The sequence below is a fragment of the Hypanus sabinus genome, chromosome 4, assembly GCF_030144855.1.
Source record: "Hypanus sabinus isolate sHypSab1 chromosome 4, sHypSab1.hap1, whole genome shotgun sequence".
NCBI classification, from domain to species: Eukaryota; Metazoa; Chordata; class Chondrichthyes; order Myliobatiformes; family Dasyatidae; genus Hypanus; species Hypanus sabinus.
Genome location: NC_082709.1, coordinates 123,721,715 through 123,736,955, shown reverse-complemented (window position 1 = coordinate 123,736,955; position 15,241 = coordinate 123,721,715). Strand labels below are relative to the sequence as shown.

Sequence of the window (15,241 nt, the reverse complement as noted above, 5' to 3'; positions counted from 1 at the left end):
TGCTTCATTGCACTTGCCTTCTTTACCAATGACCCAATCTGCAAGTTAACCTTCAGGGAATCCTACACATAGACTCCCAAATATCCTTACACCTCAGATCTTTTAAATTTTCTCCTCATTTAGAAAATAGTCAAAGCTCTTATTCCTTCTACCAAAGTGCATGATCATACACTTCCCAACACTGTGTTCCATCTACCAACACTTTGCCCATTCTCCTAATCTGTCTAAGTCCTCTGCAGCCTCTCTCTCTTCTTCAACACCACCTGCGCCTCCACCTATCTTTGTATCATGCACAAACCTGGCCACTAAGCCATCAATTGTGTCATTCAAATCATTCACATACAACGTAAAAAGAAGTGGTCCCAATATCAACCCCTGCAGAACAGCACTAGTCACCAGCAGCCAATATGAAAAGGCTCCTTCCCCCACCCCACCCCCACCTTTGCCTCCTGCCAACCAGCCAGTGCTCTATCCATGCTCCTTTTACCCTTATGTTTTTTTTTGGTTCCTTTCTGTTGTTTTTTTTAAAAATTCCCTACCTCTAAGTTCTCACTAATTTTTACTCTATTATATGCCGTCTCTTTTGCCTTTAGGTTGACTTTGACTTCCCTTGTCAGCCATGGCTGTGTCATCCTGCCTTTAGAATACTCCTTCATCTTTAGGATGTATCTATCGTGTACTTTCTGAATTGCTCCAAGAAACTCCAGACTGCTGCTCTGCAGTCATCCCTCCTAGTGTCCCCTTGCAATCAACTTTGGCCAGCTCCTCTCTCGTGCCTCTGTTATTCCCTTTACTCTACTGTAGTATTAATACATCTGACTAACTTCCCCCTCTCAAATTGCAGGGTGTATTCTCTCCTGATATGATCACCGTTACCTAAGGGTTCTATTACCTTAAGCTCCCTCATCATTTCTGGTTTATTGTACAACACCCAATCCACAATGCCTATCCCCTAGTGGGCTCAACCTTAAGTGTGTGTAATTACAGTTCACTTCTTTCTACACTTAATTTTCATTTTCTACTTGTCACCTTCTATACAGCTCATTTATCTTGAAACAATCTTATTAAATGGCAAGTGAAGGGGATAACTAAAACTAATATTATGTACATTGATTGTGGTGCATTATAAAATGTCAAATGCTCTTTGTTAATAGAAAACCTATCCTTGCTTCTTGACCTTTATTATAAATCATTCTATTTATCAGAGTGTTTCAAAATTGCAGACCTTGGTTGAAGTCCATAATTTTAAAAATTATTATCTAAGTACATATATGTCACCTTATGCTACTCTGAGATTCATTTTCTTTCAGATATTCTCAGTAGCACAAATAAATACAGTAGAATCAATGAAAATCTACACAAAGACTGAAAAACAATGTGCAAAAGACAAATTGTGTTGAGGTGAGAGAAGCTATCCAAGCTGGTTCAGGAGACTGATAGTTGAAGTGTAATAACCATAAGACATGGGAACAGGATTAGGCCCATCAAGTCTGTCATTCCATCAAGGGTGATTTATTATCTTTTTCATCCCTATTCTCCTGCCTTCTCCCCACAACCTTTAATGCCCTGACTAAGCAAGAATGCATCAACCTCTGCTTTAAATATCCCCAATGACTTGGCCTCCACAATTCCACAGATTCACCACGCTCTGGCTAAAGAAAATTTGCTTCATCTCTGTTCTAAATGGACAGAGGCTGAGCCTTCTGGTCCTAGACTCTCCCACCATAGGAAAAATGCTTTCCACATTCACTCTAACTAGGTCTTTCAAGGTTCAAAGGGTTTCAAGAAGATCCCTCCTCATTCAGTGAGTACAGGCTCAGAGCCATTAAATGATCCTCATATGCTAAACTATTAATTTCAGAATCATTATCATGGACCTTCTTTGGATCTTCTCTGAAACCAGCACATCTTTCCTTAGATAAGGGGCAGAAAACTGCTCACGGTACTCCTGGTGCAGTTCACCCAATGCTTATAAAACCTCAGCATTACATCCTTGCTTTTATAGTCTAGTCCTCTTGAAATGAATGTTAACACTGCATTTGCCTTCCTTACCACTAACTCAATCTACAAATTAACCTTTAGGGAATCGTGCAGAAGGGCTTCCAAGTCTGGTTTAATGGTCTGGTTGCCTTGTTGTCATATATGTTGCTTGATTTTGCTTTGTAGGAAGTGATAGCATTCTAACATTGCCACAGCTGTCAAGCATCCTTCTGTGATTCGGGTTTGGTTTGGAATTGCCATGTTGCATTATGATGGTTTAATGGAGGTCTGAGCCGGACATGATGTACTTTCCCAGGTCACTAGACCTGAATGCCAACAGTCTGCAGATCTCTTGGTGCATCCACGGCTTATGGTTGGGGAAGACTGAATGATTTTGTGGGGACACACTTATTCACAAATGTCTTTATAAAGTGTGTAACAACTGTGGCACATTTATTTGGGTCATCTGATTAGTCCTTTAACATGGCCCAGTCCCCTGAGTTGATGTAATCCTGTGACCACTCCTCTGCCTCCTGTGACTAACTCTTTGTTGTCCTTACCTCTGATGCCTTACTCTTTTGCCTCTGCCTGCGTGCATAGAAACATAGAAAACCTACAGCACAATACAGGCCTTTCGGCCCACAAAATTATGCTGAACATGTCTCTACCATAGAAATTACTAGGGTTACTTCTATTTTTCTAAGCTCCATGTACCTATCCAAAAGTCTCTTAAAAGACCCTATCATATACACCTCCACCACTGTCGCCGGCAGCCCATTCCACACACTCACCACTCTCTGTGTAAAAAAACCTACCCCTGACATCTCCTCTGTACCTACTTCCAAGCACTTTAAACCTGTGTCCTCCTGTGGCAGCCATTTCAGCCCTGGGAAAAAGCCTCTGACCATCCACATGATCAATGCCTCTCATCATCGTATACACCTCTATCAGGTCATGCCTCATCCTCTGTTGCTCCAAGGAGAAAAGGCCAAGTTCACTCAACCTGCTTTCATAAGGCATGCTCCCCAATCCAGGCAGCATCCTTGTAAATCTCCTCTGCACCTTTTCTATGGCTTCCACATCCTTCCTGCAGTGAGGCGACCAGAACTGAGCACGGTACTCCAAGTGGGGTCTGACCAGGGTCCTATATAGCTGCAACATTACCTCTCGGCTCCTAAATTCAATTCCACTATTGATGAAGGCCAATACACCGTATGCCATCTTAACCACAGAGTCAACCTGCGCAACTACTTTGAGCATCCTATGGACTTGGACCCCAAGATCCCTCTGATCCTCCACACTGCCAAGAGTCTAACCATTAATACTATACTCTGCCATCATATTTGACCTACCAAACTGAACCACTTCACACTCATCTTGGTTGAGCTCTATCTGCCACTTCTAAGCCCAGTTTTGCATTCTATGGATGTCCCGCTGTAACCCCTGACAGCCCTCTACACTATCCACAACACCCCCAACCTTTGTGTCATCAGCAAACTTACTAACCTATCCCTCCACATCCTCATCCAGGTCATTTATAAAAATCACAAAGAGTAGGGGTCCCAGAACAGATCCCTGAGGCACACAACTGGTCACTGACCTCCATGCAGAATATGACCTATCTACAACCACTCTTTGCCTTCTGTGGGCAAGCCAGTTCTGGATCCACAAAGCAAAGTCCCCTTGGATCCCATGCCTCCTTACTTTCTCAATAGGCCTTGCATGGGGTACCTTAACAAATGCCTTGCTGAAATCCATATACACTACATCTACTGCTCTTCCTTCATCAATGTGTTTAGTCACATCCTCAAAAGATTCAGTCAGGCCCGTAAGGCACGACCTGCCCTTGACAAAGCCATGCTGACTATTCCTAATGCAGGTAGTTCAGACAGATCATCAAATTTCCTGAAATGCACTCCAGGGATGGAATGGTGGGCAATTTTGATGATGGTATAGCAGTGGTCGAGTGTGTTGGGTCCCCTGGTGCTACAAGTGATGTGCTGATAGTAATTAGGCCATGGTTTTTTTCAAGCAAACCTGACTGAAGTGGTGACCTGGTATCAGGTTAGGCTGCTCCTTGTTTGTTCATCATGGTGCTCAATATATCGAGTGCCAGTTTGACATCTGTGTTTTGCCTTCCTCAGACCTGCAGTTCAGTCTATCCAGTGGATTGAGAACCCCTCGGGTTGTAGCGGGTGTCTGGAGTATGTGTGTGTGTGTGTGTGGGGGGGTGGTGTGCCATGTCTCAGCAAAACAGAGAATGCTGCAATACTTTATTTCCCGTCCATACAGCAATCTTCCCCGCCGGTTCTCTACCTTGTTCTCCAGTGACTGTACGTTATCTAACATTAAGCAAGGGAGAGGTAATTGCATAGACTGTGCTAGACTAAAGCATAGACTTTTCAGCCTGGCTTGAAATTTGTCTGCTTCAAGATGTTGTACCTGCATTCCTGAAAGTCAAGCTCGCTGAAGCCTTCAGAAGACTGTAAAATCGCTAGTTCATTTAGCTGGTTCAAAATTACACTTCTTAAAGGGAAATTACAGGCTTCAGATTGTAGTGATAGTAGCTTACATTAGTATTTGTTACTTAACTTGTACAGATCTTAGGGAAAATAACCATTTACTACCAATCAAATTATCAGCTTTACCTGCACTGAAATTTTGGTCAGTAATTGTTATTTTCTGCTGTTATAGTCAAAAACAACATGTATTCTACCATTTCTTTATATCGTCAAACATTTCAAGGTGATTTACGGAAACAAAACTTGGCTATGAGCCACGAAAGGAGATATAAGGATGGATGACCAATATGTGTGGACAGAAAGATGGGGAGGGTTGTAGAGGGAACACCAAGACATAGATACATGGTGATTACAGCCAATGCCACCAATGGTGGAGCAAAGAAATTGAGCAGGAGAGTCAGGAATCCAGACCTGGAAGAGTGACCCTACCTTGGAGGAGCACGACAGTAGATAGATTTAAAAAGAAGGCAGTGCTTAAATGGAAGGCAGTGTACATTAATAAGCTGGAGGGTAAAAGGAACCTGGTGCAAAATGGTATATACACTCAGCGGTCACTTTATGAGGTACTTCCTGTGTATGTTTGCCATCTTTGCCTAACCACTTCAAGGTTCAATGTACTGTGCTTTGAGTGGCACTCTTTTGCATACCACTGTTGTAAAGTGTGGTTACTTGAGTTACTGTCACCTTCCTATCAACTTGAACTAGTCCGGCTATTCTCCCGTCACTTCTCATTAACAAGATGCTTTCCCCTACAGAACTGCTGCTCACTGGATGCTTTCTTTTTTTTTGCATCATTCTCTGTAAACTCTAGAGACTGTTGTGCATGAAAATCTCAGAGCAGCAGTTTCTGAGATACTTAAACCATCCGTCTGGGAGCAACAATCATTCCATGGCCAAAGTCACTTCGATCACCTTTCTTCTCCGTTCCAATGTTGTGTCTGAGCAACAAATGAGCCTCTTGACCATGTCCACATGCATTGAATTGCTACCATGTGATTGGCTGACTGGATATTTACAATAAAGAGGAGGTATAGCTAATAAAGCTGCCACTGAGTAGAGGTTGCTAGGTTTTGGAATCTCTCAGGTTCATGATGGATAGGGTGAGGAGACTATTAGTAAATTCTTATCAGGTCATAATCATTTGTTACTGGGATAGACATCGTAAGTAAACCATGAAATTACAGATTAATTCACATCATTCAATGACACCTTAAGTAAGCCATGAAATTACCAGCTAATTCATGTAAATGAATTCCAACTCAAAGCTGAAATTCACTCATTTGCACAACAATTTCTTTATTTCCACGGATTCTATTTCCTCCATGTCTATTAACTATTAAAATATTTATTAGGTCAGCAGTGCTCCTGCGTCAGGGTCTTTCAGTGATGCAACCTTGTGACGCTGAAACAATCCACAAAGCCAGAATAACAAGTGGGACAGGACAAAGGAATAAAGGGCTGACGTGGAGGGGGCTTCATTGAAAGAAGTGGAATTGTTAGCTGAAAACACCAAAGGAAACAACTATGAATATTGGAAATCTGAAATCAAACACTGGAAATGCTGTAAGAAACATAGTGCAGAGAGCAAAATAAGAGAGATGGGAAGGCCTCCTATTTCAATCGCTGAGGAGACTGGAATAGGTTTGAAAGCTGAAATGTGATCTCTGCTTCCTGAATTTAATTGAGAGCATCTGAGAAAAATCACCTGGATATACACGCAGTGGCAATTTTATTAGGTACAGGAGTGGAACCTTCTGTGTAATCTTCTGCTGCTGCAGCCCATCCATTTCAAGGTTTGATGTGTCATGTATTCAGAGATGCTTTTCTGTACACCACTGTTTTAATGTGTGGTTACTTCAGTTACCGTCACCTTGAACCAGTCTGCCCATTCTCCTCTGACTGCTCTCATTAACATGGCATTTTCACCCACAGAATTGTCACTCACTTGGATGATCTTTGCTGTTTGCACTATTTTCTGTAAAAAGTTCAGAGAATATTTTGCATGAAATTCTCAGGAGATAAGCAGTTTCTGAGATACTCAAACCACTGTGTCTGGCATCTATAATCATTCCACAGTTAAAATCACTTAGATCACATTTATTCCCCATTCTGATGTTTGGCCTGAACAACAACCATGCCTGCATGCTTTAATGCATTGAGCTACAGAAACATGATTGGCTGATTAGATATTTCCATTAATGGGCAGGTGTACAGGTGAATCTAGTAGAGTGACCACTAGAGTGGCTGTAGGATTTTTCAAATCCGATGTTTTTGTTTTCGAGAACAAAGCACACTGAAAACAAAAAGAATAAATAGGAGGTAAATTACCATAAGTCAGAGTATTTTCTCTTCTGCCTGGAACGCTTGATCTGGTTGTGTCATAATCATAGCTGAGAATCATTGCATCTCCCTCAATCATGGTGAAACGTTTCCGATATTCTTGATCCAGGAAAGAATTGGGAGACTCTGATCCCTTGTGCACCGGTTTGCCTAAAACGTGCCTGCTGGGCTCCTCAATGGGAAGGTTGCCTTTTTCATCCCTTTTATTTGGAAAAAAAGAGTTTAATGGCTTTAAAAAATATTTCTGGTTATGCAAACAGAAGTCAAACCAATGACACACATGGAAGAATGTCTATAAAATGACATGTGGTGCCAATACCCTTGAGTTTTCAGGTTCAAACAATACTTTTGCTGCATTTCCACTTGCAATTGTTTATTCACAAACCTGCAATTTATGAGGAAATTGTGGTCAGTGGAAGCTATTTTATCACTTGCAGTAGTGAACAAGAACTCTATATGGGATCAAATAATACTTCTTTTGCTGAGCATTTTAACCTTGGCAGTCTTAGGAAAAAAACCGAGTACATTGACATGTCAAACCTATTTATGTCACCGGAGGTATTTGGTAAGTTCTAAGAAGTGGATGGTCATTATCTTAGTAATAAGAATATCAGTGACTTGATTTGCTCATGTTATGATAAGTGCCCTTTTACAGCCATTCTGTTCTGTGGAAATGCTACCTGCAATTTCTTTGAGCTACGTTCATCACAGTTTTGCAGTAAATCTTCACCACTCGGTACCATGGATACCAGAAATGATAGGATTTGAAACTGCTGGGAAGAAATTGCTGTGCTTCCCCACTGCCAGGGAAGATACCACCTGGTGTTGTAATCTACTTTAAACCAATAAGCATAACTGATGGGAAAATTCTGCTTTTAAGAAATGAGGCTTGAAATTTGGAAGATCACGATCAATTCTACCATATTTGGACAAGGATTTTCAATACCGTTTCTCATGACAGTATTTCAATTTCTCCCACCAACCTGAGAAAGAAACTTCCACGTTTTCATTTAACGTGAGTGATGTGGCTCATTTCACATTCTCACCCAACAACATTTATCACTGGGCTGCAGATATGAAACTCGAGGGACCAGTACTACTGTGCAAGGATAAAGATCACTGAAAAGAGAGAAATAAAGGGAGGAGGAACTGCGACTTTCGTTAAATTCTATCTAGCATGGACTTTTTATTTATCATGTCGAAGGGTATAAATTGCTAACTAACGAAATGTATTTACTTCACGATCAATCAGTAAGGATGGATAAAGCACCAAACAGCTGAGATAATCAGCTTCTTATAAGATCAACTGGACTTTGTGGCAATGTATTTTTTGTGTTTCCTTGAATTCTGCAGAGGCCAAAAATAAAAGTGACAACATCTTCATTCAAGATGTCAATAAGAATCTTAAGACCAAAATTTTCCAATGTAAAACTGTCTACTTTGTCAATCAAGTGTCAGGGAGAAAAGCTACCATCCACACAATCCACAACTCAGTGACTACTTTGTGTCCAGCATTGTCAGGTGAAAAAGAACATTTGGACATGTTGGAATGATTATGATGAAAGTTAAGGTTAGTGAAGTACAGACGTTGATTTGGGTTTAGAAATCTAGAACTCGGGAGACTTTCTTTTTGGTGGGATAGTCAGGCTGTGGGGTGACAGAAATGGTGGTGGAGAAATTGAATCAGAAAAAGTCATCAGAATAACTATAATTAAGGTGCATGCAAAATGCAGTCATTTTGAAAAAGACATTTATACTTTTAAAAATGCATAAAAGGTACAGCATCATTTATACTGTGCAAGCAAGTCTACAGTGGCACCATTAAAAAAAACACACAGTTGATATAACTGCTTTCTATAAAATACCGTCCAAGTAAATTAATCTCGGTGGGAAATAAATTATAATCTGTGGTCGAGTTGTAATTGTTTCTACACTGTTAGAAAAAGCAATGTTATGTTTAAGTATGATTGAAGTTGTATAGGGTTTCAGTGTCATCTCACAATACCATTTTCAGAGCAGCATAGTGTGCTAACTATCAGCCATTGATATCACTGTTAAAGCAGTGTTGTGAGAATAAATTAGCAGCAGCAGTACACCTCAAACCAATACAACATGATTTAGTTGTTTTGAAGGAAAACATTGTTCCTTTCAATTTTCTCTCTTCTGAGAGAGAGCTGTGCAGGCGTATCAGAAGCCGGTAGTGTTGCTGCAGCTCCGGCAGGGATTCTGTGCTGAAGAGTGCGTTGGTGGCTCTCGTACAAAGACTTATAATCCACCTCTGAGCCTAAATGTTCTGTCACCACAGGGTTGCTCCTGTGCTGCTAAGAATAGCTGCATCCTCCTTTGCCTTGTTCAACTGTTTCTTCTGTGTAGGTAGGCCAGGCAATCAGCACCGGCAGGCTATTCAACCATTTAAACACTTCACTCACTAAAGATTTTTTTTCATCTCCTGATCCCAGAGAAACTAAGGCATCCAGATCGATCCTGGATGAGCAGCACTGAAACAGGGAGTTACTTGGTACTTATGGCATTGTTTCGAGACTGTGAGAGTTTGTAAGGAAGTGCTTGGAGAACTAGCTTTGTTCTCTGCAATCAAATGATAGCACTCTGGAAATCGAATGGATAGACATACTGATTATTTTCAGGAAATAAGTCCAACGAAGTTCAATCTAATTTGAATAATGTTAGAAACTGTGGAGTATTTAACAGCAAAGATAAAAATGTGGAATCTGCCATTTCAAAATATTCTTGGTATAACTGAGTTCCAATGAAATACATTCTGCTGAATGTAACCTACATTCAGATGATTAATGTTTGTCCATAATCTAAACTGAATGGGGGAGAATTTTTTCTTTTGTTGAGAACACTGTGTGTTATAGGACATAACTTATTCAAACTTTCCCTACAATGAAGTCCTCAAGCCCTGGCAACATCTTTAAAAATTTTCTCTGCACTCTTTCAAACTTATTGCTATCTTTTCTGCAGGCACATGACCAGAACTGGACACAATAATCAAAATTAGGTCTTCAACTTCGACTTAACATCCCAACTCCTGTGCTCAATGCCTGGTAATTTTGTTTCAATAGAGAAAAGTGATTTTTTTTGTAAACAGTGTTTCTTTTCATATGTAATAAAGATAATTCAATTAGCATTTCATTTGGAGTATGATATATAGATTTGCTATATAAAAATTTTCTATGACACAATGCCAACTTATTTTGCTGCATTGGAGGAAGTTCTCTCCTTGATGACAGACTTGTTCTATCCAGTGTGGTTTATCTCCACAAAGAAGTTGAAGCAAGGTAATCACTGCTATTCAACAAACTAACATTTACAATTTGAATCCCTAGACAGAAGGAAGAACATAAATGTTTGTGAGGCTTTTAATCTCAATTTGGCTGAAGTGAAAATGCTGAATGTTAATGTCTGGTGCATGGAGTGGAGGATTATTATATCCCAGAAATATTAATGAACACCATGATCAGCAGATTGAAAAAAAACACACACACATTAAAGGATTGCAAATTGAGAAGTTACCGTGACCAATTTTATCGAATGGCTATTTCAGCATACTTGTGTCAAATATTTCCTTCTGTTATTTAAGACAGAACTGTCCTGAGTTCTCTGTTCAAATTCATCCAAAATGAAGATAAATTAATGCTTATGAGATTGGAGCCTAGGCCAATAGGTATTTCCCAGTAAAGTCACAGTAATATTGCCTGAGGGATTAGTTTACAGGAGCATAAACTATGATGATTTGTTATTGGGACGGCCATTATAAAGTGAGGTTAAAAAGATAAACTGGTTATTTCCTTCATGTTACAAGTTTATTTTATTTACCATCATATTAATTCAAGAATTATGCAAAAATCTTAAGAGTTGTTTAAATGTCCACTTGCTGGGTTCCTATTTTCTGTCTCTAGGTCTGTGGCATTGTTAAGGTTAAACTTATCAACACCACTAAAGGATGGACACGATTTCAAGTAGAGAGAGTTTCAGGGGAACCTGTGAAGAATTATTTTTTAAATCATTTAAGTCTCTGAGACCTGTGTACTGAAATCTTTAAGGGAAGAAACAAAGAAAAAAGCCTCTTAATTTTCTTTGCGGCATTCAAATACCCACTTAATCTCTGATTTGGCACAGAAGACCATTTACCTCAGCAGTCCCATTCCTCTTTTCCTCTGTTCTTTGCAACCTGTTCTCTCTCACATGGCCACTAACTTCCCTTGATACTTTTGACATGTGTTTACACTGAGTAGCAAATGCATTAGTTAATTAACTTTCCATCATATCATTGGGAGGAAAACAGAGCACCTAGCTGATAGAGCCCACACTGTCAAGAGGAGAACATGCAGACTTCACACTGATGGAACCAAAGGTCAGTATTGAATCTTTGTTAGGCAGTAACAGCAACTGCTGTGGCACCTTGCTGCCATATCTGAAACAGCTCTGGATCTAATTCATCGGTACAAGAAGTAGAAACACAAAACTAAATTTGTTTTCTGCTCATTTATTTTCCTTCAGCGATCCTATGTAGCAGTGAATTAAAATTTGGGAAGTGGACTTTTTTACAGCCACGTCTTCCATTAGTACTGCTAGCTGAAACATGCTTCAGAAAACATCAATGCTACAACCCATTCTCCAACAGAATATTTTATGATCTATGTGAGTTCGCCCAAAATTCAGAATTGGTAACCACTTATTGTCATGGCCTTGTTGCGTCTGTCCACTGGAAACTACTGGGCATCCTTTTTTACAACTAATAGGCATATTATATTCAAGTGCAGGGGTGTTTATGAAGACAAGGCTTGTGGCTTGCCTTAATATGTCACGTACTTTCCAACTTCAAGCAGAAATTCAAAAACAGATGAACCATGTAATTTAAATATGCTAAAAGCTGAAGGAGAGTGATAAGGTGATGAATATACACTATTTAAAACTGCACTTAAACTAAGAATATTATAGCAGCCACACATTTCAAATCTATCAGGTAAAATTAGATTTTGGAAAACATTCACACTGGTCAGATTTTTGAATGTGTACACAAAAAGCCTTGCAAAAGCAGGAAATATGCATGTTTAATGAAGAAATAGATAAATATTTGTCTGAGGTGTATGAGAAATTATAAGAATAGCTATCAAGTGAGGTGATCAAATACCATGCGGATCATTACAAAAGCTACGTTCCTTAGCAACAGAGGCAGCAGCATTCCTGAATCTATTTTAAGGGCCATGACAACTCTGGAATGACTTATTTTATGAAGCATCTCACTTTAACTGTGCTGATTATTTTCAATAATGCTCAGAAGCAGAAGAACAAAAGGAGATGCAAGATCAATTAATGTTTTTTGTATTAATGGCTGAGTGAGGCTTTATGCCGATGAAACCTCTTTAAAAAAGACTTCAACTTGCTGATTAGTGCAAACTGTGTGAGGAGGGGGGTGTTTAGAGTATAAATCATGAGGTTTGCAGCAACTTCTCAACGTTTGAGCAAATCCACACTCATCACAAGGTTTGGGTTTTATCTGTAAGAAAGAAAATAAGTACGACATACCTTCACTAAATTCATTTTTGGGGTTATCCAGCAAGAAGAAATTCAGAATGATTTGTCTATATTCACCAGAAGAATGAAATTCTATTATTCTAGTGAATGCTGAAAGGCCAGATTCTTGGGCTAGAGGATCCAGAGTTAGACAGAGAATAAAGGATTAACCATTAAGAACTGAGATTAAGAGAAATTACTTTACTCAGAGAACTGTAAACCATTGGGAATCTTTAACCCGAATGATAAGTGCTCAATCACCCAGCATTCTCAAGATGAGAATTATTAGATTATGGGTACTGTAAAATGGAAATTAGCATGGAACAGAGAAACACAGACCCAAAGGCCTACAGGGTGATATGACCCATCTTTGTTTCTTAAAACTGTTCTTGAACAATATGTACAATTTTTAGAGATATACCTGCATAGGTTATGAACTCAGATCCTGGATTAATATTTGAACGTATAACCTTCTGGCTAAAAGGCTTAAGTACTCCAGACTGAGCCAAGCTGCCACTTATGTAAGTATATTTATTTTCAGCTGTATGCATCAGAATAGACAATGAAATAGGTGAAATGTGCATTGGTCACAGAAAAAGAATGTATTACATTAAAATATGTTTTATTCATAGAAAGACAAGTCCGATATCATAAGGTAAGCTGTAATTAGTTGAAAGCAAAATTCTTTAGGGCAACAGCCTGGTTTCTGCTGTTCAAAGTGTTGAAATAGAATACAATCCAGAAACAAGAAAAAAGTTCAAACAATCCAGGGACATTGTCAGGCTGAAAATTAATTATGGCAATGTGATGTTTCAGGTTTGGAAATAAATTGAAATGTCAGCATTTGGCATGAAAACATTTTGCTTTGTATTAAAGTTTGTTACTGCGATCACTAAAACAGAGAGGGATCACACAGAAAGTTTTAAATTTGTTCATAATCAAAATTCATTAGTGTGAGGATACACTCTTATAAATCTTATAAAGTGTCAGCTTGCTCTGTTTTTCATATAAAAACAGTTTTATTTTAAACTCTATTTTAACCTCAAACAATTTTGACCATGTGTCAAATGTGACATATCTGTCATTAAAATTGAGTTTATATTCTACCTTATATTCACAAGCCAGCCATAAGTGCTCATGAACAATTCAAATGGGGTGGCATGGTAGTGTAGTGGTTAGCACAACGGTTTGCAGGAGAATGGGGTTCAATTCCCGTCGCTGCCTGTAGGGAGTTTGTATGTTCTCCCCGTGACCGTGTGGGCTTCCACCCACAGTGCAAAGACCTATTGGTTGGTAGGTTAATTGGTCATTGTAAATTGTCCTGTGATAAGGTTAGATTTAATCAGGGGGTTGCTGGGCGTCATGGTTCAAAGGGACAGAAGGGTCTATTTTGTGCTGTATGTAAATAAGTAAATAAACAAACAAAGAAACATCTGCATCCTCTGGTTATACACGGCCAAGAAACACAACTTGGTTGTGGGCTCAAAGAACTGTGGCGTCATGTGCATTTACTATTTTTTAAAAAAATCTTGTAAACACTACATTTTTGGCTCTGTGATTAACTGGATCACAATGATTGAACAGTCACATCTCACAAGGACTTACCTGTTAATTCTAGAGATACTGGAACTTCCCAGCCTTCTGCAAAAAAAGTCACACGCATAAAGCACCCACAAGTACAGCCCAGGCAACAGCTGGAACATTTAAAAATATATACCCACAAGTTATTTTGCAAATTCTTTTGTGAAATTAAGGTTTAAGGAAGTAACTGCAAACATAAACATAAGAAAGGCTGAAATAATCCGCCACTTGGTGACTTTAGCTGAGTTTGCTCTTAAAGGTCCAAGCAGTGATTTCCACTTGTTATCACTTCAACTTCACTTCAGCCATTACCACGTCAATGGTGTTTCATTACACCTTTCCTCCCAAATAGGCAGAAAAAGCATGAAAGTTGCTTATAGAAATGATGAAAAGCAGTACAATAACCAAGACCAAGACACCAAATGATATTCACAGATAGCAGGACAGAAGAGCCTAGAAATTGGATTGATTTCCATACTTTTTATGAGCAACGGTTGACTTCACCCACAAAATCATGCCCCTTGCAAAAGTGGGCCAGGCAAGTCTTTGTGCTGATGTTTTCGTGCTATCAAACATGAGGTCACTGCTCATCAACTCCTGCTACAAACAGGAGTTCAAAGGTGCAACTGATGACCAATGAGGGACTACCACCAGGAGTAAACGAACTACCTTGGGGCTTCTGTTGCTTGTTTTTAAAGAAACACTTTGCTGACATACGGAGAGCAGGTTGCTCGGACTATTCTGTGCCAACATTAACAGTGGAGCATTATTCAGCATTGAAATGATGAGGCTAGTGATCTCTGGGAAGGATATTAACGGGCTTCCACGAGAAACTACCTGATGGAAAGGGCAGAGAGGTGACATATGACATGAGAAGCTAATGATTGGGGAAGCAGTGTAAACTAGCAAGGAGCAGGAGACATGGAGTGAGGGTGATTAGCAAATGAACTAAATATGAAAGGAGGAGAGGATTTATTTTTACATGGGGAGCAATAGGGTCTGGAATGCATTGCTGGAGCAGTAGTGGAGATGTATTCAATAATAGTTTCCAAAGGGGAGCTGAACAAGTATCTGAATGGAAAGAACTTGTAGTGCTAAATGAAGATGGCAGTGGAGTAGAACTAGCTGGATTGTTCTTACACAGGGCTAGTATGGATGCAACAGGTCGAATGGCCTTCTACTTTGTTCCAATCTGTGATTCTTGCTGCTGACAGACTCATTCAGTGGTAGCTCCCCATTAGCAAACTTCCTGGATCAGGCTTGGCAGCATCTGCAGG

At 39.6% G+C, this 15,241-nt stretch overlaps 1 protein-coding gene across 1 annotated transcript in view; it reads right to left on the bottom strand.

Moving 5' to 3' along the window:
* Positions 1 to 15,241, bottom strand: part of cnksr2a (connector enhancer of kinase suppressor of Ras 2a) — a 579,374-nt gene that overhangs the window by 187,309 nt on the left and 376,824 nt on the right. Inside the window, exon 11 of the mRNA XM_059968066.1 lies at positions 6,831 to 7,042. Coding sequence (XP_059824049.1) covers positions 6,831 to 7,042 — 212 coding nt within the window. The remainder of the gene's footprint in view (positions 1 to 6,830; positions 7,043 to 15,241) is intronic.